The sequence below is a fragment of the Pelmatolapia mariae genome, linkage group LG8 (genome assembly GCF_036321145.2).
Source record: "Pelmatolapia mariae isolate MD_Pm_ZW linkage group LG8, Pm_UMD_F_2, whole genome shotgun sequence".
Lineage (NCBI taxonomy): Eukaryota > Metazoa > Chordata > Actinopteri > Cichliformes > Cichlidae > Pelmatolapia > Pelmatolapia mariae.
This window is the reverse complement of record NC_086234.1, coordinates 23,227,156-23,251,872: the sequence shown is the minus strand read 5'-3', so window position 1 is coordinate 23,251,872 and position 24,717 is coordinate 23,227,156. Positions and strand designations below refer to the sequence as shown.

General features: G+C 39.8%; 1 protein-coding gene across 1 annotated transcript in view; it reads left to right on the top strand.

Moving 5' to 3' along the window:
* The first annotated feature begins 202 nt into the window (after nt 1-202).
* The window catches only part of LOC134632807 (urotensin-2 receptor), a 58,607-nt gene continuing 34,092 nt past the window's right edge, over nt 203-24,717 (top strand). The window contains exons 1-3 of the mRNA XM_063481620.1: nt 203-770; nt 1,984-2,699; nt 6,263-6,641. Coding sequence (XP_063337690.1) covers nt 1,986-2,699; nt 6,263-6,640 — 1,092 coding nt within the window. The 5' untranslated portion in view covers nt 203-770; nt 1,984-1,985 and the 3' untranslated portion in view covers nt 6,641. The remainder of the gene's footprint in view (nt 771-1,983; nt 2,700-6,262; nt 6,642-24,717) is intronic.

Here is a 24,717-nt window from a genome sequence, read left to right as displayed (position 1 = left end):
TGTTATTGCATATCAGTTTGTTGCACACGCCCCTGTCACATGGAAATAGAGGGCACAGGGGTTACAGAGTGAAAGAGAGAAGGAGAGAGAGCAGAATGCATTTCCTGCATACCTCTCTGCTGTCCGTTCTCTGCGTCTTCTCCCTCCCACTTTCAGGCTTCTCAGTGAGAGTACCTCACTGGTAGCTCTGTTCCCCTCCCTCCCTTTCTCCCTGGTTTTGCTCTGCCCTCTCTACCTCTGGCACTCACACTCTTTCGATCACTCTCTCTCTCAGTCAAACAGAGGATTCTCCATAGCCAGCTGTAGCTTAATGTGATCCTCACTTCTGTGATTGTTTCACTGATGCTTTCTTTTTTTCCCCTTTTTTTCTCTCTCTCTCTCTTCCGATTCTGCCGATGCTGACATCCTGTACGTGGATGCTGCTAAGGTGCACAAAGAGTGGAGGGAATAGGAGAGAACTTTTAAGGCTGCTATCAGCGCACTTTCTCTTGAATCAAGACACGTTAGATTGGTTGATTTGCTGTCGAGAGACGAGTCAACAGTGGAGGGGTTTTTGTTGTAGTCGATGACTCATTTAGGTCATTTTCCTCCTTCAGGACTCCCGGATATAAATTTCTTTTCCTTTGCTCCACCTGTGGGTTTCCTTTCTACACTCTGTGGGGACTTTTATGGAGTGTGAAATTTGTCCAGCAAGTGTGAAGTTTGACAGAGCATGGCCAGTGGAACCACAGCTGAGTGTTGAACCTCTTCTGTCCAGTAAGGCAGCCCAGGTAAGACATCCAGTTCACTTTATTTCCCAAATAGATTTGTAATTGTGCATTTACATGCATGTAGTAGGAACTGCTGTTCTTATCTGAGCTTGCCAGGAAATTCTATTACTGAAGGCTAAAATGTAATATAAGCCCAGCCTGACTTTATCTCTGCCCCTGGTACTTTTTGGTACTACTTAAGTCACAACGGAGAAATTATTTCTTATTGATTTCTGTCTGAATCTTGACAGGTGAGCATTAACCTTGACAAGAAGATGTCTATGACTCAGTAAAGACATCAGTGCAACAACTGGATCAACTCTGATACATTTAGCTTTAGTCTTACTTCTGAGAAATGACTTAGATCATTTTCAGTTGTGCAATGTTCATGAGACTCTTTTTCTTAAGTTGTGCGGTAGTCAAATGGGAATAAGCAAAATTTTCTTTAGAAACTAAGATTCATGGTTCCAGCCTAGACCTCAATGTGTAACCAACTGACCAAGTTAGAAACTCACAGTATGTTTACTTTAAGTTCAGCACATAAGTCATAATTCTGATTCATAACACGGAGTCATAACTTATTCAAAGAATAACATACAAGACCATAGGCTACATATTTGTTGGTGCATGATAAAAAACCGAACTTCTTCCCATTTAAAAACTTGAAGAGAATGATGACACATTTTTGTCACCAGAGTTTAAGATTGTGCTAGTGCTAAACAGACAAATAACACTCAATAACAAGAGCGCTAATTTCCATCAAAGATTATTTCAGTGTCAGATTTTCTGCGTCATTTGAGTCACAGTGTGCAGACTGAATCTAAACATTAGTAGTACAGTTTCAAAACTTGGGATAACGCCTCAGTTCTTGACCAGCTTGGTCTTACTAAAACACTGCTGTGGTAATTTTTATTAATCAGATTAAACTTTAGTCAGACAGAAATTTAACCTTTTGTTTAACAATTTTGACACTTTTTGGTATCCACCTCTGTAAATATGCAATGAGTCAGAGACTCAGAGTGAGAGATGGTTTAGATCTTTACCTATTGGCGTGTTTTTTCAAAATGGAGATGATAGCTTGCAGAAAATATGCCAGTATAGTCTTTTTAACACTTTAGTAATCTGTTTATAAATCCCCAAAAGATCCACTTCATTAAAATAGCTTCCATGCATTGGCTATATTGGAGAGCTAATATATCATTTCCCTGTTCCCATACGTTTCTCTTGCATCCAGACATGACAACAGTGTCCATGGAGCCTGTGGGAGTCCTGGTGGAAAGGGGGGGCAATGCAACCGACCCTCCTCTGAACTCACTTGAAGATACAGCTGCCACCTTTACCATTGGAACCATCCTCTCCATCATGTGTCTCATTGGAGTCTCCGGGAACATCTACACCCTGGTGGTGATGTGCCACTCCATGAGGTCTGCAGCCTCCATGTACATCTACATCATAAACTTAGCTTTAGCAGATCTGCTGTATCTTCTCACCATCCCCTTCGTAGTCTGCACACACTTCCTGAAGGGATGGTACTTTGGAGATGCAGGGTGTCGGATTCTGATAAGCATGGACTTCCTGACCATGCACGCAAGCATCTTTACTCTGACAATCATGAGTACAGAGCGCTACTTTGCAGTGCTCAAGCCACTCGACACAGTGAAACGATCGAAAAGTTATCGGAAAGCTATTGCCCTACTTGTCTGGGTAGCTTCTCTAATCCTCACCCTACCGATGATCGTGAGAATTCAACTGATGGCAGTGGGCACCAAGCCTATGTGTCAGTCCACTTTGTCACCGCTCTCCTACAAGATTTACATCTCCTTCCTGTTTTGCACTAGCATTGTCGCTCCAGGACTGATTATTGGCTATCTTTACATCCAGCTTGCACGCACTTATTGGATTTCACAGACGGAGACATTCAAGCAGACCAAAAAATTACCAAATCAAAAGGTAAGTTGAGCACAAATTAATGTGTTTAATGTGACTATTTTGCTTTATCATTGCACTTACTGTCTTACCACTTATCAAAGGTTTTTGTGTGGATTGAATATTTAAATGCCACTACTCAGCTATCTATGCCAATTTTATTCAAAGCCACATTTCTTCCTGGAAACAAAAGGGCAATACAGTGGTTCCCACAGATTTAAAGCCCTTGTCACACAGGTTTAGAGACTGGTTGGTGACTGCCTGGTAACCACCGGTTGTTAGAGAAAAGTCAATGTCATGACTGACTGGTTGCCAAGTGGTTGCAAGAGGTTGCTTGGTGAGACTGATAACAAAGAGATAAAACCTTCCTGTCGTCTGCTAGTCTGCTAGTGACCACAACAATCATAGAGGTTTTTGGTACAAAACCACAATTTCATTTTACAGTATGACAGTTAGGAACCTTCAACAACCACTCGACAATGTGTCATATTTTTCTCTAGTGATTGTAGGTGGCGAAGCGGTCGCTGACCAATCTCTAGGAGTTTATCACGGTGCGACATTTTTATAAATGCCTTCCAATAGTGTCAAAAATTGGCAGTTGAAAAAAAAATTAATGAAATCAAAGAATTGGTTTAACATTTTGAGAATGAAATGGCTTGGTAAGGACCTTGGAAAGATTAAGTAGCCACTTGGTTAATATTGGCCTCATCCCTTTCGTCAATGTTTTATACAATGTTGGAAGACATATTCAAGGACTTTGCACAAGTAAAAATGCTAATGTGACATACTAATAGCATTAATACCACTCCATTACTATTAAAGATCCTGTATTAGTATGTTACATAACTAAGAATATGTAATTATAATTACACAACTTTAGTTTAAGAACAAAAACCACAGAGAAATGGTGCGTGCGACTACTACACTATTTGTATCAAATGATTATTATTAGATAAACTCTTTATTAGTCTACAGATAATTATAATGTTCTAGATTTATCTGCTCATTATTTTTTCAGCCAAGCACATCCTCATATATAAAAGCTGGAATAGAAAAAATAAATCTTACTCTTAGGCCAAGCTACGTACAATATACTCTAAAACAACTATATCAATAAGAGAGCATCACATAATATCTTAAAAATTCTTCAGTTATTTTCACACAGACTCTGCCACTCGATCTCAGTTCTCCTTTTTTGGTAAGCTGCCTCACCCTCGACCTTGTCTCTTGCATCTTTCCCAGTGTTCGGCTCAGCAGGAGATGAACACATCCATCAACACCAACCTAATGAATATGTTTGAAGTTAGACACAGTGATGCTGTACAAACCTCCATAGACATTCCACTACTAAACAAGAAGTACTTCATGCAGGGTTTGTCTGATGCGCATTCCATTTTGTTTCATAGCAGGGCTTAAGATGGTTTTATTCTCTCCCCATGCGCTTAAATGTAACCCATCACTTGCATTTAAGGGTGAGAATCTTGAAGCCCAAGGGACAATATAGACTGCCCTACCTTTAAAATTGCTACTATTTGATATCCTAAAAATTCTCTCCTTCCCTACCAGGGCTGTGCTTCACTGTGAACCTCTTGCTGTTATCATGCTGCACCAAGAAATGAGAGAAAATTACGTCAGTATTCCCCACAGGGAAATAGTTTTGCAATAGTTGCTAAAGTCACACAAGAATACAAGAAACACAACACAGCCAAAGTCTATAGGAATTTACTGAAAGGATTAATGAGTTAACATTGGCTTCCATACAATACCTTAGAGGAGTTACTGTATAGGGACACTATTAAAGATCTGGGGACAACCAGATTTACTGATAAAAAAAGTATAGATACTATTACAGTGCATGACTGATTTGAGTTGTAAACACTTGCTAAAGTCGCAAAAACATCTTAGGCATGCATTTTTCCTTTCTGTAATAAGTTTTTTGTTTAAGTATGCCAAATAGGTGAAAATTATAATCCGATGTTATGTTAACATAACCCTAACCATACCCATAACCAGAAATGGGTTGGTAGCTTATTTACCCTCTGATGACTAACTCATTATTAATAATGACCTTTAACCCAATCAAAATATGTAATTTTTATTAAATTGTCCTCCAAAGTCTTATCACTTAGGGAACAAATCATTCTGATAACTGATACAACTCAAAAACTATTTACACTCTATCCACAAAAGCTTGTTTTGCCTTTCTCCAAAATATAGGGGTTTTGTAGGGTTTGGGTTAAGTCATATCACTTGGCTAAAGTGATATGACTGAAATGTCTTTTTTCTTAGTGCATAGGACCTTCTACAAAGTAGCCAAGATATAGTGACATTTACCGGAAGTCTTTTGACCTAGCAGCACCACATAAGATATCACATTAAAGAAGCAGATGTTTGGTTATGAACAGTATTAATAGATTACTATGGTCTTGCTACTATTTTACAGCAAATAAAAGTTAGTGTAATATATGTTGCTATAGCACATTATTGTGATGTTTGTCAAGTTGGTGTGGAAGACCTTAAGTCTGCACATTGTATTGCCCATTATGTTTGTCATCCATCCATCTATCGACCCACCCATCCGGGGGGGTGGTATAAAAAAAAAACTTGGCTTTTACAATGTTTATTTATCGGATAAAATAACTTAAATGTTACCGTTATTATTGTCTGGCCGGAAACAGCAGGGGTGTTCAAATTCAGAGGCTGCGTCCACCTGAGGACCCGGCCTTCGCGGTCTAAGTGGGCCGGGTCCTCCGAAAGCCGGGTAGGCCGGAAGTGAGCGACTGTGAAACTGGACGGTCAGAATTACGCCACAAGCTCTCTCGGTGGAGTGAAACTCAGCCGTCTGCTCCTTGCTATCTAAAATATAACCGAACGCTAGCGTAAATTCTCGACCGTCTCACACTTCTGTTTAATCAGTTTTCTGTTTGACGTTCATTCAGTTGTGTGAAAACCCCGGACGAATCCTCCTGAGGGATTAATAAAGTTTTATTTAATCTAATCTAATCTAATCTAATCTAATCTAATAACTTTAATCTCAGCCAAACCGATTTACTCACGAACAAATAAAACACTGAAAAAAGCCAAACAATAACATTTTTTAATTATTTAAGTGACTTATATATCATGTTTAACCTGAGTAGCGAAAGACCGCGGGGTTTGCTGTTTTCGCCGGCTCAGATGTTTGAAGTGTACACACCTACATTCTCGCCTGAAAAAATGTTAAAAGTTTATTTTGCGACCCAGGAAGATATATAAAGATATATATATATAAAATAAGAGTAATATTAAAACTAAGTAGCTGCCGCCATTTTTGGAAACTGGAATTGGCTGGGCCGTGTTTTGAATTCTGGGATATGGTTTTTCAATTTTGTTGTCCGGGTGAAAAATCGTGAGAAATTCAGGAGAATGGTGGCTCCGGGAGATTTTCGGGAGGGGCACTGAAATTCGGGATTCTCCCGGAAAAATCGGGAGGGTTGGCATGTATGCATTAACATAGATTGGCATTTTACATCCCAATATCAGGTGTCCCACCAAGTGAAATCTGAGTCTCACTGCTGGCACCTCTTTGTGCTCTTATGTCCTTGAAGGTGCTCTACTTGATCTTTACAATCGTGCTCCTATTCTGGGCATGCTTCCTGCCCTTCTGGATCTGGCAACTGCTGGGTCAGTTTCACCCCTCGTTGCCTCTCTCCACCAAAGCCAAACGTAACATCAACTACCTGACCACATGCCTGACGTACTCCAACAGCTGCATCAACCCGTTCCTCTACACATTGCTCACCAAGAACTACAAGGAGTATCTGAGGAAGAACAAGCGCTTGTGGACAACTGGCAACTACTTCAACAGGAGGAGTCGTTTTCAACGTTCACCGCGCAGATCGCCATCTGCCAGCAGTCAGCAGTGCACTGAGAGCTTCATGCTCACGCACACGGCATCACTACGAGCTCATAACAGCAGTTTGTGAGGTAGGAGCAGCTTTTTCTCTAACATTCCTAAAATTTTAACTGATAAGAGAACAAGACAAGACGTTCCTTAAGTACAGCTTTGTGCTTTCATCATTTCTGGCAATTAGGCATCAGCAAAATGAGAGTCATTGCATGCTTTAGAGTTGGTGGCTTTGTTGGAGTTTTCTATAACAGGAAAGACTGAGTTATGTGATTGCAGATAGCATTGAACACGTCTATTCATGTTCTCAGAATTCCTACTTGCTGGTATGCACAGCATCAAAACTGTGGCGCTTTTTTGATAACTGTTGCTTGATTGATCTATATTAGCGCTGCCATCATTTTGGACTACAAACACCAATGGGAAGAGCACAATTGTACAGACAACAAAGCTGGGAAAATGAGCTTTCTAAGTAGAATAAAGCAAATCAATATTAAGCAATCAACTGTAAAAACTATTTGCCTTTAACCGTTTTCCCAAAACGCTGACAGGTAATTGTTCACAATCATCTCAGTCATTATTGTTGGCTCACAGTCGGCGTGGGAAGGAAACTATTTATCAGTAGTACAGAGGTTGTGTGTGTGTGGGTGTTGTCACAAAACTTTTCATAGGAACTGAAATGTACCAATATACAATCTAAGAGCCAAATCAAAAATGCCAAACCAAACATCTTAAAAAAGTCATCAATTAAATGGACCTGACAGGTAGTGCTGGGCGATATGGAAAAAATATTTATCACGATATGAATTCTTTTATATCACGATAACGATATATATCACGATATACCACCTGACCTGTGGTCATCTGGAAAGTATGCAGTCTGTAAACAGCGAGTGGAGAGGGTGCAGTCTTTCTTTTGAGTTACCGTAAAGCATGTCGCAAATCTGGGTGCACGTAAAGCAGCACCATGTCGCAAAACCACAAGACAGAGTTTCTTTGCAAAAAATATCATTTTTTTATACTTTATTTTCTCTAGCATAAAGTTCAGAGTATGTATAGTGAGAAGACAACACTAATATATTTGCCACAGGCTATTTAACCCTTTAAGACCTACCATAGAACCAAGTCCGCCAGAGCTTATCTTTACATTTTACATGCTGTAGTGCCATTTGTGGGAGCATTTCAAGTTGCTATACATCAATACAACCGTTATAGCCCAAATTTTAATATTATGTATGCATTGAGTCCGTAGAAACTACATAAATTGCAAAAAAAAGTGCAATAAACTACAAAAAAATTGAAAATCGTTTTTGTTTTGTTTTTTAGATATATTTCTAGTTAGAGAAATTTAAGAGGCTTATCCCTCAAAACTGTAAATACAAAAAAGTTGCACAAAATAGTTTCCAACCACAAGAAATTTATTTTGAGTGTCTTCATAGTTTTATGTTTGAGATACACTAATTTTAATATACTACAGGAAAAATGAAAATAAATATTATAATGCAAATTTGCAAAAAAAACAGCATGTGCATCAAAATAAATTATTTCCAACAGTGTAATTTGACTTCTAAGCATCCCACAAAGGATACAGAAAAGCATAAAGTCAAACATGACTTTTAAAAACACCAAAATAGGCTTTGAAGCTAAAAAACTAAATTTTCCGCGAAAATGACGTCACTTCCGGTTTCGGCCATGTAATGGCGGACGTGCGATAGTTCACGCTGACTTATATTCCAACGTAGGAAGTGTTATGAACAGCTGATCGGATCGGCAAAGCGTGTTTCTGGAATATTATGTTTTTGTTGCTGCAAGTCTGGAATATTATGTTTTTGTTGCTGGAAGCGCTTTTTATGCAATTTTTGCAAAGCTATATGTGGAAGGAAATCGTGACCTAGGGCAAGCTAATGGAATAAGATGTAAGTACAACTCGGTTTCATATGCAAAAACAATTATTGCGCTACCTTACGTGGTTCCAGTTCTACAGGGATTTAAAAATAGTTAGGCAAAACGGAGTGTGCCTGCTCCGACCGGTTGTAAAGGGTTAATGATATATTTTATGTAATAATTTATTAAATTAGGGTTAGAAACGATAGAAACGATAGAAGACAAATGGCACGATAGAAACTTTTCTATCGTCCACACGATATATATCGTCATATCGCCCAGCACTACTGACAGGGCGTCATGTCTGACTCACAGATATCATTAACATAACTGTTTTGTTTTACTGTTGTCGCAATGTGTGTATTGGACATTTTACTCTTCACTGATTGCATTGACAGAGCTCTGTATGCTGATGTGACATGCAGAATAGTATTCTTATTTCTTAGGCACGGAGATAACATCTTATACGGAAAAGTTAGAAAGCTGGTAAAACATCAGTAATCATGAATAATGAATTCTTATTAAGTCCTAAGTTGTTATAGTTATTTGAAATCTACATGGACTAACAGGTTACAACTCACTCACACTAATATTTTGTCAGAAGCTGTGGTGAAAGATTCATATGCTTTCATAACATTTACCATGACTGTGCCTACGATGCCCAGTGCATTTAAATGTGATGTAAAGGGGCATGATCAAGTATCTGTATGTCATGAATTGAAAGAGAGGTCTGTTTCACTATAGCCTCACCATGGGCTTTGACAAATGTCAATAATTTGATATCCAAAAATGGGATTTTTCAGATTTTCAGCCATAAAAGGCTGATGGAGTATTGTCGTCAACCTGCTGGGCAGGTGGTGCGATGACCCAAGTTTGTCAGTGCAGTAACTTGACCGTGACGAAGGAGTTTCATTAATACCATTGGCCAGAGGTGGCCAACTCCAGGCCTCCAGAGCCTGGTGTCCTGCAGGTTTTAGATGTGTCCTTGATCCATCACAGCTGATTTAAATGGCTAAATAAGATAAGATAAGATAAGATGACCTTTATTAGTCCCACACGTGGGAAATTTGTTTTGTCACAGCAGGAAGAATAAATACAGTACACAACTGTACAGAATAGAATAAAAATAGAATACTATATACAGTAGAATAAAATAGAATAAAATATACAATAGGATAAAAATAGAATACAAATGCTATATACAACAGAGTGAAAAATACAACGGTGCCAGAAAGATTATTGCACATTTGTGTTATTGCACATTTGTGGATGTGTGTGTATGATCAGTTAAAGTCTTTGTTGTGGAGTCTGACAGCAGTGGGGAGGAAAGACCTGCGAAATCTCTCCGTCCCACACCGTGGGTGCCGCAGTCTCCCACTGAAGGAGCTGCTCAGTGCTGTCACAGTCTCATGCATGGGGTGGGAGATGTTGTCCAGCAGGGATGACAGCTTAGCCACCATTCTCCTGTCACTCACAACCTCCACTGGGTCCAGAGGGCATCCTAGAACAGAGCTGGCCCTTCGGATCAGCCTGTTCAGTCTCTTCCTGTCCCCAGCAGAGATGCTGCCACCCCAGCAGACCACACCATAAAAGATGGCTGAGGCCACCACAGAGTCATAGAAGGTCTTCAGGAGTGGGCCCTCCACTCCAAACGACCTGAGTCTCCGCAGCAGGTACAGTCTGCTCTGCCCTTTCCTGTAGAGGGCGTCTGAGTTATGAGTCCAGTCCAGTTTGTTGTTCAGATGAACACCAAGGTACCTGTAGCTGTCCACAGTCTCAATGTCCATACCTTGGATGTTCAGTGGTTGCAGTGGAGGATGTTTGTGCCTGTGGAAGTCTACCACCAGCTCCTTGGTTTTACTGGCATTGATCTGGAGGTAGTTCAGCTGGCACCAGTCCACAAAGTCCTGAGTCAGTCCTCTGTACTCCTTGTCGTCCCCATCAGTGATGAGGCCGACTATAGCAGAGTCATCAGAGAACTTCTGCAGGAAGCACTGGGTGGAGTTGTGGGAGAAGTCTGCAGTGTAGATGGTGAAGAGGAACGGAGCCAGAACCGTTCCCTGTGGGGCCCTTCGTACTGCAGACGACCCTGTCCGACACACAGCCCTGAGTCCTCACATACTGTGGTCGGTCGGTGAGGTAGTCCAAAATCCAGGTAGTGAGGTGATGGTCCACTCCAGAGTTCTCCAGCTTGTCCTTCAGAACCGAGGGAAGAATAGTGTTGAAGGCACTGGAGAAATCAAAGAACATGATTCTCACAGTGCTCCCAGCGGTCTCCAGGTGAGCGAGGGAGCGATGTAGGAGGTGAATGACGGCATCATCCGCTCCAATGCCAGGCTGGTAGGCAAACTGAAGTGGGTCCAGTGATGAGCTCACAAGGCGCCGAAGCTGAGCCAGGACCAGCCGCTCCAGGGTCTTCATCAGGTGGGATGTCAGAGCCACCGGCCTGTAGCTGTTGAGGTCCTTGGGGCGTGAAGTCTTTGGCACTGGTACAACACAGGAGGTTTTCCAGAGCTGTGGGACTCTTCCCAGCCTCAGGCTCAGGTTGAAGAGGTGCTCCATCACACCACACAGTTGGTCCGCGCAGGACCTGACGACCCTCGAGCTGATGCCATCTGGACCCGCTGCCTTCTTGCCATTAATCCTCCTCAGTTCCCTCCTAACCTGGGTGGTTGAGAGAGACAGTCTGGAGCCTTGTGTTGATTGTGTATTGGATGCTGTTGTTGGGGGTGGGGAGGAGTGAGCAGGGTGAATAGAGGAGGTGTGAAGTGTCTGAGGTGTCAGAGGTGGAACAGCAGCAATGGGGGTGGTTGAGTCTGCAGCCGATGTTGGAGACTGCCTCATGGCTGAATCAAATCTGTTGAAGAAATGATTCAGTTCATTTGCCCACCTCACATCCCTCCCAGGCAGAGAGTTCTGATGTTTGTGACCTCCTTAACATGTCTTGAAGTTCTCCAGATGCCTGGTAATGAACTAATCATTTGATTCAGGTGTGTTGACCCAGGGTGTTATCTAAAACCTGCAGGACACCGGCTCTCGAGGCCTGGAGTTGGCCACCCCTGCCATAGGCATATCTACTAAAAATCTCTGACAAATTTGAATCTCAGTGACCTTGACCTCAAGGTCAAGGGCAGAGGTTGATGGTATTTCTGAAATAGCACTATTGCTTATTTTTTTTTAAAAAAAGGTTTTTTATCTTATTTTTATTGTTATTTATCTAAGGTGTGGGTGATGTTTTTTCCTCCACTGTGCTATTTAAACATTTGGTCACATCAAATTATGTTTATAAGGGCGAAGGCGATCGTGGCTCAAGAGTTCGTAATCTGAAGGTTGCCAGTTCGAGCCCCGGCTCGGTCAGTCTCGGTCGTTGTGTCCTTGGGCAAGACACTTCACCTACCGCCTACTGGTGATGGCCAGAGGGGCCGATGGTGCGATATGGCAGCCTCGCTTCTGTCAGTCTGCTCCAGGGCAGCTGTGGCTACAACTGTGGTTTGCCTTCACCAGTGTGTGAATGAATAGTGGAATTGTCAAGTGCTTTGAGGGTCTCGAAAAGCGCTGTATAAATGCAATCCATTATTATAAATAAAATTGTTAGCAAACGTTTACATAAGTCATACATCGTGGAGTCTAAGTCACCCCTGATTATATAAAGTACCCTAACAGTAACTCTGGAGTACTTGAATATCCTATTTATGACTTCTGAAAATTGTGGTTACAACTATTCGTTACAGAGGAAGCTGGAGAAATGGCGACAGTGCAGCAGAGGGAAACAGAGGATGAACTCAGGGGGAGGGGGGCGCGAGGATTAGAAAAGGTGGAGGTGCCAGGACACACAAACACTAACTTGGCAATAAGAGCTTTGGAAGGATCGCTATGGGTGTAGCCAGCTGATGTACAATGCTTGTACTTGCTGTTCTTTTACAGATTATGTTCTATAGAAATAACTGATTACATTGCAGTTATAATGCAGATCATATCTAAGTCCAGACTGCCACGGCAGGATATCACAGCTGAGCAGCTCAGCTCAGCTTTTATCCTCATACATTTACTAATGAAACGAATCTCATTTATGTTTCACAATAACATCCCGATTCTTTCTTTCCACAAAATGACAAATACCAGGAAAATCCAATATTTACGAGCAGCTAATATATTGGTAGGGCTTTACTTTTGATTACTTGGTGGTTTGTGAATGAGAGTAGCAGTGTGTCATATATTACCACTCTTGGAAAACAATGTGCTGAGTGACGCCCACCATAATTCACAGAGAGAATACAGCTCCATATTAGTGCTTACACACCACACATATGCATGCACATATTATTCTTCTCTAATGCCCTAACCACTACCATCAAAGTAAGGCTTTCATGTGCATACAGTTGTGGTTTACAGCCACTCATCATGGGCATGAATGTCATGGTAATTTGAGGGTTTTAAAGTTTTCTTTGAACTGTTCTTCTTCCAGGGTGTAATGATTGTACAGCAATCATCTTTAATGATGTAAAAAAACAAGATTTGGGTGTACAAGTTTCCATTTATTTTGGATTTATGCTGGAACACTTAATGTAAATGACATGCACGGTAATCTGGGCTGGCTAATGGTTAGAAAGAAATCATCTTATACTGTCTTATGGTCAATTGAAACTCTACTCGTCATAAGAATGTTTGGCCAGCAAACCTGACAAACATGATTTGCAACAGAAAACAGGTTTACATCGCTAAAAGTAAAACAAAACAAAACAAAAACAGTACAATTGTCCATGTGTTGCCCTATACTACTGTAGGACCGAAAAATACAGAAAAATATGGATATGTTGTATTGTACACACAAGCCTACAGTAAACACGCATGCTAGTAAATACTAGCTAAGATGCTATGTTAGCATTTAGCACTGGCTAATGCTAAACTGGCAGATAATTAAAGTTCTCATTTTCTAAATAGTCTATAACATATAATCGTCTGTGTGTTGCCGTATACAACTATAAGGTACCAGACAGAGAAAATATAGATATATTATTCATTTTACACTTGATAACCATTGTTTTGCTAACAAAAACAAAAGCTTACACAAATACAAAAGCTAACATAAACCTAGCTAAGATAAGGTTAGCATTAAGCATCACTGGCTAATTCTAACCTGGCACATGCTTAAAGTTTTTTATTTTCTAAACAGTATATTACATGTGTTATATACAGAAAATACATGTGTGTCTTAAGGTGGCTGCTAAGCGCTGGCTCTCTCAGAGGCAATCACAACATCCCCTGACACTTTTTAATTTAAATCAGCAAAATATATTAAATTGCTGTTTTAAGTATGAACTTTTAATTATAATGCCATTTGAACAGCTTACATTCCCTGAAGAAACACAGGGGGGTTTAAAAGCTATTATAAACTTGGCAAACCACCGGCTAAAAAATCAGGGGGGAAAAAGGCACTTGGACCCCTATCACCAAGTGGATTGACTTTATATCATGTTATTGTAGATTGGAATTAAATGTGGACGTGCCAGGATTCTTTGACTGTAAAACAGCAATATACTTTGCGCAACTCTCACAAAGAAAAAAAAAAAATTTTTTTTCAGGATAGATACATAGCTGTCCAAGAAAAAAATATTTAATTTATCTCAATCATTCAACTATTGCATAGTGGCATCTTCCCCTCTCTACACCCAAAGGCTGCTTCACACTCCTGACTAATGAAAAGTGCTGCATGTTTCCAGCAGAAGGCTGGCCCAGTGAGACTTTACCACCTTCTGAGAGACAAATTTGTAACAAATGAGCTCATTGCATCTGTTAATTTTTTTTTTTACTTGTAACTTTACTTTTTATTAGTGTCCACACACATCTTTGGTTGGCCAAAGCAACTTTTTGTAAAATGGCCCCTTGACATTGCACAAGTGCTACCTGATATGTTTTTGTACTAAATGTGAAGATAATGGATAAATTTTTCCCTCCATTAAAGGTTGTACATGGTGACAGCTGCCTGGCAGGCTGTGTCAAAGTGCCCTAACTCCTAATGCGTCCTCGTAGAAGCATGTTTATTGCAGCTTAGGCCAGAAATAGGAGGAAACTGGGATTTTTATGCACTTAGTGTGGAAAATGTATCCCGTAGGGTTTTGTTGTTAAACAGGGCAATTGTTTAACAGTCAGTGCATGACCATATGTAACCTCGTCCTTGACAAACTGAATTATTCCATACTTGTACTGTAAAAGATGAATGGCTATGAAGAAAAAAGAAACGGTAGTCTCTTCTTTTTTATATGCATATATACAACAACATTATACATAACATTATATTATTGCAGTGGCAGGTCTAAATGCTTGCCCTTTTCCTTCCAGATAAGCAGAGGAAATTAGTTGGCAAGCGATATGGGAATATGCATGAATGATTTTGCAGTAATGATTGTCTGTGCTTAAACATAAAAAGTGAATAATTCATACACAAAAACAGACAATTGCCTCCAATAAATTATTCATTACTTTTAAAGCACTGTCTTTCAGTGATTTTATATGTTGATTTTGGTCCCAGGAAAAGTCTTCTGATGCCTGTGAGTTATTTAGGGGGAAAAAAATAAGGCAAAGGAAAACAAATAAAGCGAAGGGAAAAGAGAGATTCTTGGATTAAAGTTGTAATTGTTGATAAAATCTCATTCAGGGCTCCTACCACTCTGTAAATGGAAATGCAGGTCTGCGTGAGAGCCTGCCACTTTGATCTCGTCAGAAACATTGCATCATTATGTAATAAAGTTTCATGAGTATGCTTTTATGCTTTCTGTGGCAATTAACTCCAGTTAGAGACGTCATTTAATATATCTCAACACATTTTTGCTGGATTATTGTGAAGCTTTAATAGTTCACTGACAATGGCGAATCATATTATATTGTAATTAAGCTCAGATCAAATTATGTAGTTAATTATTCAAATATCTGCCTTTGCACAAAATGTTGTGTCTCAGAACAACACAGCTAATACATATTTTATTCTCCCAGTGTTTTTGCCCTGTGGTTTCAGGCACTTTCAGCTTTAAATATTGTGCACCAAACTATTTACCTACGATTAGTATAGTCATATATGCAACTTTTGCACATTACAATAAAATAATCATTTTTGAGAACTCTTCTTAAAGTCAGAGTCCAATTTACTTTAACGTGTGCACTTACTGAAAAAGTACGATTTAGCGTTTTCTCTTATATTTGCCATAGTCGTAACTGTCAGTTTCACTCATTCACAAATTAAAAATAAGTGCAGAAAACCAGATGTTCTTTCTTATTCAACTGTGTCATGTTAGTTGCAGCTAACGTAGCTTTAAGCTACATGCCTAAAACAAACTTGTAGTAGCTTCTGGGAAGTGCCTTAAACCTGAATTCTACCTCAACGTATCAAGCTGGCAATAGCTGTGGTTGCAAAAACACTTCTGGTCATTAGAAGTCCATTCATCCATTTTTCTTGCGCTTATCCGGAGCCGGGTTGCGGGGGCAGCAGTCCCAAGCAGAGAAGCCCAGACCTCTCTCTCCCCAGCCACCTCCTCCAGCTTGTCCGGGGGAACGCCAAGGCGTTCCCAGGCCAGCCGAGAGATATAATCCCTGGGTCTGCCCCGGTGCCTCCTCTCGGTAGGACATTCCCAGAACACCTCACCCAGGAGGCGTCAAGTCATTAGAAGTCTACGAAAAAACCCTTTCTGCTTGATCTATGTAAATATTTTACTATTACAGGATCAGTTACTCATTTCAGGTCATGCTGAATAAGAAATTGAGGCTAATGACTTGTGACAGACAAGTCACTGGCATTGCTAGTTGGTGTTCTTGTCAGAATAGCCTTCTGTGCATCCATTTGTTTTTTAAACCAAAATAGCAGCGAAAACGCTAGAGACGTGAAGAACTACACAAACCACCAATGACGTCACGATAGTCACGTCCATCTTTGATGCTGTCTAAGGACTGAAGCAGACACAAGGAGTCGGCTAAACAGATCCTGAAAGCTAGTTTTGTTCTAAGTTTGAATTCATTTAGAAACATGTCTTCAACCTCAGTGATGCTTAATGAGTTAACATTCTGATTCCCTTGTACTTGATGCAACTTTTTTCATATGGGCATTAGAACTATTTAGACATCTGTAAACTGACAAGTTCTCCGGCTTATAAACTAGAGTTCTGGTTATTTGGTTTAATGCTAACAAACTAAACTAAACTAAAAATATGGTGAACATTATTTTGGAAAGAGCTGCTATTTTCTCATTTTAGTGATACACATGATACCTGAGTTATGAATCTAAACAGAAGACTTTCTTTCTCATATATCTTTGCTAACCATATGATTACCACAGCTTTGTAAGTGCCAAAGTCCAACTTGTATGACCAGTTGCAAAGTTGTTTATGCATATATGTTTGGTTGCTATGCTTGTTATTTCAATAAATGATCAAGGCTATAAAATATGTCTAGTAGGTCTTACATGTTCATAGCCTCTATAGCCTATACAGCCATGCACACATTTTTTCCAGATGAACTGGAAGATCAAACAGGAGGATCCTTGACTGCTAGCAGCGCTGCCTAATCATTCCCTGTCAGACCAGACATGTTCCAACTTTAATTATAATTACTTTAATCCCATGTCCAAGGCCGGGCACATCAACACCACTTAAAAGATATCCCCATCTCTCACAGGCTAAAGCAGACAATGTTATAGAGTTATTGATAGGCGACTCATTAACTCGGTTATCATCTTATAGCCCCTTTCCCATAACGCTTTAATTTCAGCTGCCAAATGAAAATGCATTTGGACTTGGTCATGGCTTGGTTGAATCAAGCAGAGGTCACTTTTGTAAAAGGCTTCCAGAAATGCAGATGCTAATTCTCTTCCTTTCATGACACTAAAAGGTTTATTGATCGCCCAGTCATTTATCTGAAAGCTGATTACATTGACTTGGCTCACACTGGGAATTGGAAATGGGAATTGCTATTCTCTGGTCGCAGGTGATAGGAAACTTTGAGTGTAATAGCTAAAGACTGTGTTGTCAAAGAAAGTCTCTGGTGTGATCAATAAGCACCCTGACTCACCCTCTTCTGTTGTTCAACAAGATTATACAGTATAGAGATGTGGATTGATTGAGTGCCTCCCTTATCTTACCAGGATTCATGTTAATGGTCCAGCGCTCATTTAGAAAGGTCATAAGTTGATGAAACATGGGCTCCACAGATGATTCGGGTCACACTCACAGGATTTTCAGCACCTAAAGAGCTCATGTTATATTTATTTTTTTCTGTCCCAGATTCCAGTCAGAGACTTTGAATCAACTGGGAATTACATGAGCTTAGCAAAGTAAGTGCACAGGAATTGATAAGAAACTTCAGTAGGTGACAGCAAGTGACAGCATTTTATTTTCAGCGTTTCTCTTTTGTGCTTTGAAATATTTCCACAGTTTTGCTAAGGGCTGCCTTTTCATATGGTTTACTCAGTATATGTGTGATTTATACACATTCATTTCCAATGAAAACATTTCAGCCCATTTCATATCCTGCAAAATGAGTTAGTCTAAATGGGCACAGTAAAACAAAAAGAAGAGAACCTGTTTTTTAGGCCTCAAACTTGATTATTTACAGTGATGGAAAACTGTATTTCTTGCAACATTGATAATAAGACAATTACAAGATTTATGGCCAGATTTACTGGGTGTTTTTTTAAGGCTTCAGTCAGAAAAGCCATAGCTGTGAGTAAAAGGTCCTGCGATGATCCTTCTCTCTAAATTCACGAACAGAGAGATGTAGTCATTTCCTTTTCACAATGGCCATCATAGACCTAATTAGGGTTGTAAATGAGCTGACGTATGAGTAATCTACAAATGACACAGTTACAGCTTGTTACTTGTAAAGTGTGAAACATAATATAACTATAGGTTTTACGATGTCTGTGTGTGTCTCTCAGGAAACTGCATGGCAGTACTGACCAAGAAGAGAAAGCAAAAGGTTCTCTGTGGGAGAGTTTGAAGTTTTTGTGGACGAAATTTAATCAATTTAATTTAATCAAATCAACGTTTGACATGCTCGAAAAAGTGAATTTTGTTGACAATAAATTCTGTGCTCATTCTCCATTTATGATTGGTGGGGTATTGTTTTCTTTTTTTCCTTTTCTTTTTTCTTTTAGTAACCAGCAGTTTGTTGGAAACACTGTTTGCTGCCTTTGGTATTTAAATGCAGAAATCTGTGGGAAATCTTATACTGCTCAGCTGAAACTTTGATATATTTCATATAAGGTGTATGGAAGCATGGCCATCCATCCATCAGTTTATTTTCTGTCACTTATTTGGACCCAGATCTTTCTCTCCCAGACAACTCCTCCAGTGCTTCCAGGGAAAGACACCAAGGTATTCTCAATCAGTTGAGAGATGCATTCTCTCCAGTATGTTTGGGTTTTTTCCAGGGTCTCCTACCAATAGAGTATAGCCAAAAAAATCCTCCCTTAGGACGAATTCAGGAGGCATCCATGTCAGACAATTAAACTACACCAAGTAGTTTCATTCAATGTGCAGGAGTAGTGGTTCTATTCTGAATTTGGCTGCAAGCTGCCCCACTTGCGACCTGGAAGTCCAATACAATGGATTGGCAAAATCCAAAGAACCACATTATTTGCAAAAAGCAGAGAGGTGCAATATGAACTGAGCCTCAACTATGGTTGTACAGGGACTTACTGGCCCAAAATTATGGGCCAGGGACCCAATACTCCTGAAGAACCTCCACAGAACATCCTGAGGGACACAGTTAGGTGTCCCCCTTCTCCAAGTCCATAAAACATATATAGACTGATTGGAACGAAAGTTCTTGTTGGTCCAGTGCGATGTTCATTAAGACTCAAGTGTTTTGTCCTCAATGGACTAATAGAAAAATCAGCCGTGGCTGAAAGTAGAGTATCTACTGAACTGTTAAAAGACAAAAAATCAAGATGTCAGCAGTAATGTTTTAGCATCTTGGTAAGGCTAAACTTGCACCATGGTTCTTGGATCTAAATTCTAACATCAACATGTTCTCATATTCATAGTGGCAATGCAAGGTCAGGCTGCTGGTAATGTCATCAATCTTAGAGTTGCTAGAACAATTAAAAATCAGGGGAAGCAGGTGTTGCTGAAGTCAGTAAGATTAATTTTCTGGAAACCTTTTTCCAGTTTCCATCGGGACTACTTCAGTCAAAAGAAGTTTTCTATCTGCTGTAAATTTTTTTGGCATTGTGGACACTGATTACATCATGAACAGCATAAAAGGTGGAGCTAAGGAGGAAGTTGAGATGCATAGCTGTCGTGGGCAGGCTAAAGCAGCTTAAACAATGTGCCCTACCTGCCAGTTAAAAAATCTGTCCAGTGATATCATGTTGGGGTTACTGCTGAGAGCACCTCATCTGCCTGAATGGTGGATGAGCCACAGAGACAGGCTCTTCCTTCTGCCTCAGCCTTTTTTTTCTCGCTCCGTCTTCATGTTGATTGGGCTCCGTAATTAAAAATGAAAGTTTATTTGTAAAGGTTAGAAGACTTGCATTGCTTTCTCTATTAAACACAGTTTTGCCAGAGGCGTGTTCACCGTGAAGGTGTCAAGTATGTTTTTCTTTTTAATAGAAAATTATTTAAAAGTCAAAGAAAAAACAAAACAGTAAAAAACTCACATCAAAACAGCTCACATTAAGAATTAATGAGAAGAGTGATAGCTGTTATTTAACTTTTCTCTTTGCCCAAATCCAATGAATTTACATTTATATGAATTACATAACCAATATACCAACTACAGTTTTGATTCAGGGATGTTTACCTACTTTGTCTTTGTGGTAATCTAGCCTAGGGAATTTGGTGATGTTCTGTACATTATCAGGAGTGTGATGATATTTGGGTGAGGAAGATGAAGAGGCTATGGATTTGGGGTTGTGTAAAAAGTGTGTGACTGACCCAGGACAGCTGTATGTGTTTATAGTCCACAGGCTGCACAAGTGCTTGTAAATACTTATCCTCTGACCCTGGACAAAAGTGTCTGGCATCTGCACACAATTTGGCATCCTCGAGCAGTGGCCAATAAAATACACATTCAACAACAAGGCATTAAAAATAAGCCCTGCTCTCGTTTCTGTGAATCCACGTCTAATGTACTGAACACCTCCAAATGCTGCGGCTAGCTTTTGTTTCCCCATTCAACTCCTTCTGTTTCCATTTGCATCCCCTAGCTCCTCTAAAGGGAAGCGTGTGAGAAGAACTGTGTGATACAGTTCAGTGGAAGTTGCGCCGATCCAAAGAACTGTGACGGAAACACATAGAGATTATTGATTTCTTTTGCTTTTTCGTATCTCTCAACAGAATTTACAAGCTGAGCCATGAAGATTCTCTCCACAGTGGCGTCAGTCAGTATGAAGTATTACTGCATCTCATAGTAGTAGTAAATGGACTTGCAGAGCCATCAGTTTTTTGTGTTCAGGCTGACATCATTGGATGGATGCTGACCTTGAAAAATGAGCAATAGTATTTTTAAAGGTCCTGAAATTGATTGATTGCATAGAAGTAGTGTCCCCAGGCAGTAGATATTCATAGCATTCTGGCATTCAACACAGTGACCAAACAGAAACTTTACAGTGTGTCCGGGGAATATGTACAGCGCTTAACTTGTTCCACATTTTGTCATGTTACAGCATTATTACATAATAGATAGTTTATTGAAAGTCTTTCAAATTCCAAATTTATTAGAAATAAAAAAAAACCCCAAAAATAGCAGGTACATAAGTATTCGCAACTTATCAATTTGAGCAGTCGAGTTAGAAGGCCTTTAGTCAGTCAGGTGACCAAGAACCCGATGGCCACTCTGGCAGAGCTCCAATGATAACCACTTCTGCAGCACCCCATCTATGTGTCCTGTACGGTAGAGGGGCCAGGCAGAAGCCACTCCTCAGTAAAATGCACATGACAGTCCCCCTGGAGTTTGCCAAAAGGCATCTGAAGGAATCTCAGATCATAAGAAATAAAATTCTCTGGTCTGATGAAGCTAAAATTAAACTCTTTGGCCTGGATGCCGAGCATCATGCTTGGAGGAAACCAGGCACTGCTCATCACCTGATCAATACCATCCCTACAGTGAACCATTTTGGTGGCAGCATCATACTATGGGGATGGTTCTCAGGTGAATGCAGCAATGTACAGCAATGTTCAGAGCACTCTGGACCTCGGACTGGGCAAAGGCTCATCTTCCACCAGGACAATGACCTTAAGCAAACAGCCAGGTTAATAAAGGAGTGGCCACAGAGTGGACCACTCTGTGAATGTCTATTACCTGACCAAACATCTCTGGAGAGGTCTGAAAATAGCTGTGTACTAACTATCCCAACTATAACATGCTGGAGCTTGAGAGGTTCTGTAAGAAAGAGTGTGAAAAACTGCCTAAAAATAGATGTACCGAGCTTGTAGAGTCATACTCAAAAACATTTAAGGCTGCAACTGTGGCCAAAGGTGGTTCAATAAAAGACTGAACAACAGCGGTGAATACTTATGTACATATTTTTTTTGTTGTTTGTTTGTTTTATTAAATTTGCAAGAAATTTGAGCAAACTTTTTCTGACTTTATCATTACGGGGTATTTTGTGTAGAATTTTGTAGTGACAATGAACTGAATGTGCTTTGGCATAAGGTTGTAACATGACAAAATGTGGAACAAGTGAACTGCTGTGAATGCTTTCCAGATGTGCAGTGATATTCACTATTACTCCAGAACCACCATCAGGATTGTGGTGTCTACTTTACATTCACACGTTATATCCACATGGAGCAACTGGGATTAAAGAGCAAAACAGTTAACTAGACAGATTAACATTTTGGGAATCATTTGATTTCTGGCCAATAGTTGCATAGGCCAGGATCAGTGTTTGTCCTTGCACTGCCAAGTTGAAAACCAGTCTAAAGAAACTTCAAAGCGATGCTATAAAAACATATACCAGTATAAATGGAGGCTAAAACATGCAGGTTTGACTGGTCATCACTGCTTCTGTTACCTGTGGAGTATCAGGCTCTGGTTGCTGGGCTTTGGTTGGCTTATATTCAACTTTAACATCACTCTGGGATCTAGCAGTGGGTTAATATGCTGTTTGTGCAGATAAATGCAAAGAGTCACTGTTCTCTGTTGCTTTTGTCGTTGATGAAGTTTGTATTTTATCACTGCACTCTTGACTTTTTCTGGAAAACACCGAACCAAAATCAGCTCATTGTATCACCAATAAGTGCCTTGAGGCAACTGTTGTGATTTGGCACTATATAAATAAAACTGATTCAACTGAATTGAATTGAATAGCACAAATGCACAGGTAGAAAGACACACTGTTAGAAACAAACACATTTTTCTTTCTGTCCACATGTTTTAGAGATAATTGAAGAACCTTTGTCATGCAAAAACAACATAATTATAAATTTAGCGTGTTTATTGAATTTAGTCTGCTTCCTACTTTTTCACATATCACCTGTGTTAAGTTCCAAAGGCAGCTTCTGAAGCATAAAAAATTAAGCCAGTACATAAGTGGAAAAAACTACAGTTCGTCTTGTGACTACTATAGACATGTTAACGTGCGCAACTATACAGCATTAAAAAGCAGGTTCACATGCTGCCACATTGGTTTTTTTTTAAGTCCATGCGAGTTGAAGAGTGGCTGTGTTGATTGTGGGTTCAATAAAGCCGCTCAGCATCTGCCGGGCCTCAGGAACTCCTTCAAGTCATCACACTCGACCTTTTTTTTCCACTGTGGAAATGCTATTAGTGCCTTTGGGGTCATTTTTAATGGGTTATCTGATTAATATTATCCCTTAATGGATGATACAGACCATCTAAAAAGTTTTGGCTTCAGTTTATGAGTAAAAATCTGTTTTTTTAGTCCATCACTTAGCAATAATTAGCAGCTATCTATGTCTCTGTTCCTGTGAGATTGTTTTAATCTTTACATCCTCCAGTTGCCTCATGACTGCTAACATTCAGTTTGGGGTTTTGTTTGTACCATGCAATGAAGCTTCCAGCAGAGAACCTGCAAGCTGTTTTTCAAGCTAGACACACTGATAAATTTGCCTTTTTTTCTCATTTTGAGCTAGTCTGTGAAGCAAACGTTACACAGTGCTGCATGAAATATTGAGTTTTTGCCAAGCTTCCATATTGACTACCCTTTATTCTTCAAACAAGCTTTGTTTCTGCCCTTTAAGAATATAATTGAACCCTGAAAGTCTGATGCTTCAGACATTCTATAAACCAAATTTATTGCTTCTTTAATCAGCACAATGGTTTTAATGGTTCTAACATAATTGGAAAAGCTTTTTTTATTTAAATTTAAAAAAATACAATAAACCTGTATTAGAGAGCACAATATGCCACTGGAGAACAGAAGCGATGTATGCAGAAAATGTTTTTGTTTTTACGCCTATTTAAATTCATAAATAATTTATGTCTCATTAAAATTATGATTACACTCATTAAAATGTTTTCATTTGCAACAATTGTAAATGTTTTAAATAAATGCAAATGTGCTTTTCTTTAAAATAATGGGGTTTGAGTCACAGTGAATGAGAAACTATGGTTATCATGTCTGTGCGTTGAGATTTGAGTTACGGCTCTGGGAAAGAGCACAGTGATTTCTCACCCACACACTCACCTCAGACACAGATTAGCCCTATTTCATGGTAAACATGGTGAATTGTGGTAGTGGAAAAAAGGCACTGGTATAATATGAAAACAACATTAACTACTAGATGCCATATAATTGTCCTACTAAGTTATATATCAGAACACTGGAAGTGGGGCACCTTGTGCTTTTCCAGCTGTGCTGTCCTTGAAAGCAGAGCGGACCTCAGAACTGCCCAGTCAGACACATTTCTGGTCTTGGCTATCTGTCTATGAGATATTTAGTAGTTGGCACTTGACCAAGATTTGGTTTCCCTGAGATCTTGTCAAAATGAATGCGTTATTTATCAGACAAAAAGTATTCGTCTGAATCGGTAGCAGTAATGGCCTCCCTAAGGCTAGGCAGGGTTAAGACCTGAGACGAGGATGCATTATTTAAATCACCCTCAAACAAGGTGCTCACTTTATTCTTCCACCACACACTCCAGGGAATTCTTGTACATCGCAGTTAAGTTTCTAGTTAGTCTATCTCTCTTTTGCTTTAGCTGCCTGTCTCCTAACTCCTCATCCAAACAGAATATTAACCACTGATGGACGAGTAGCGAGTGCCACCAGGAAAAACTGAACCAGTATCCATGGGAACAAAGATCAGTGTACTGGGTTGCG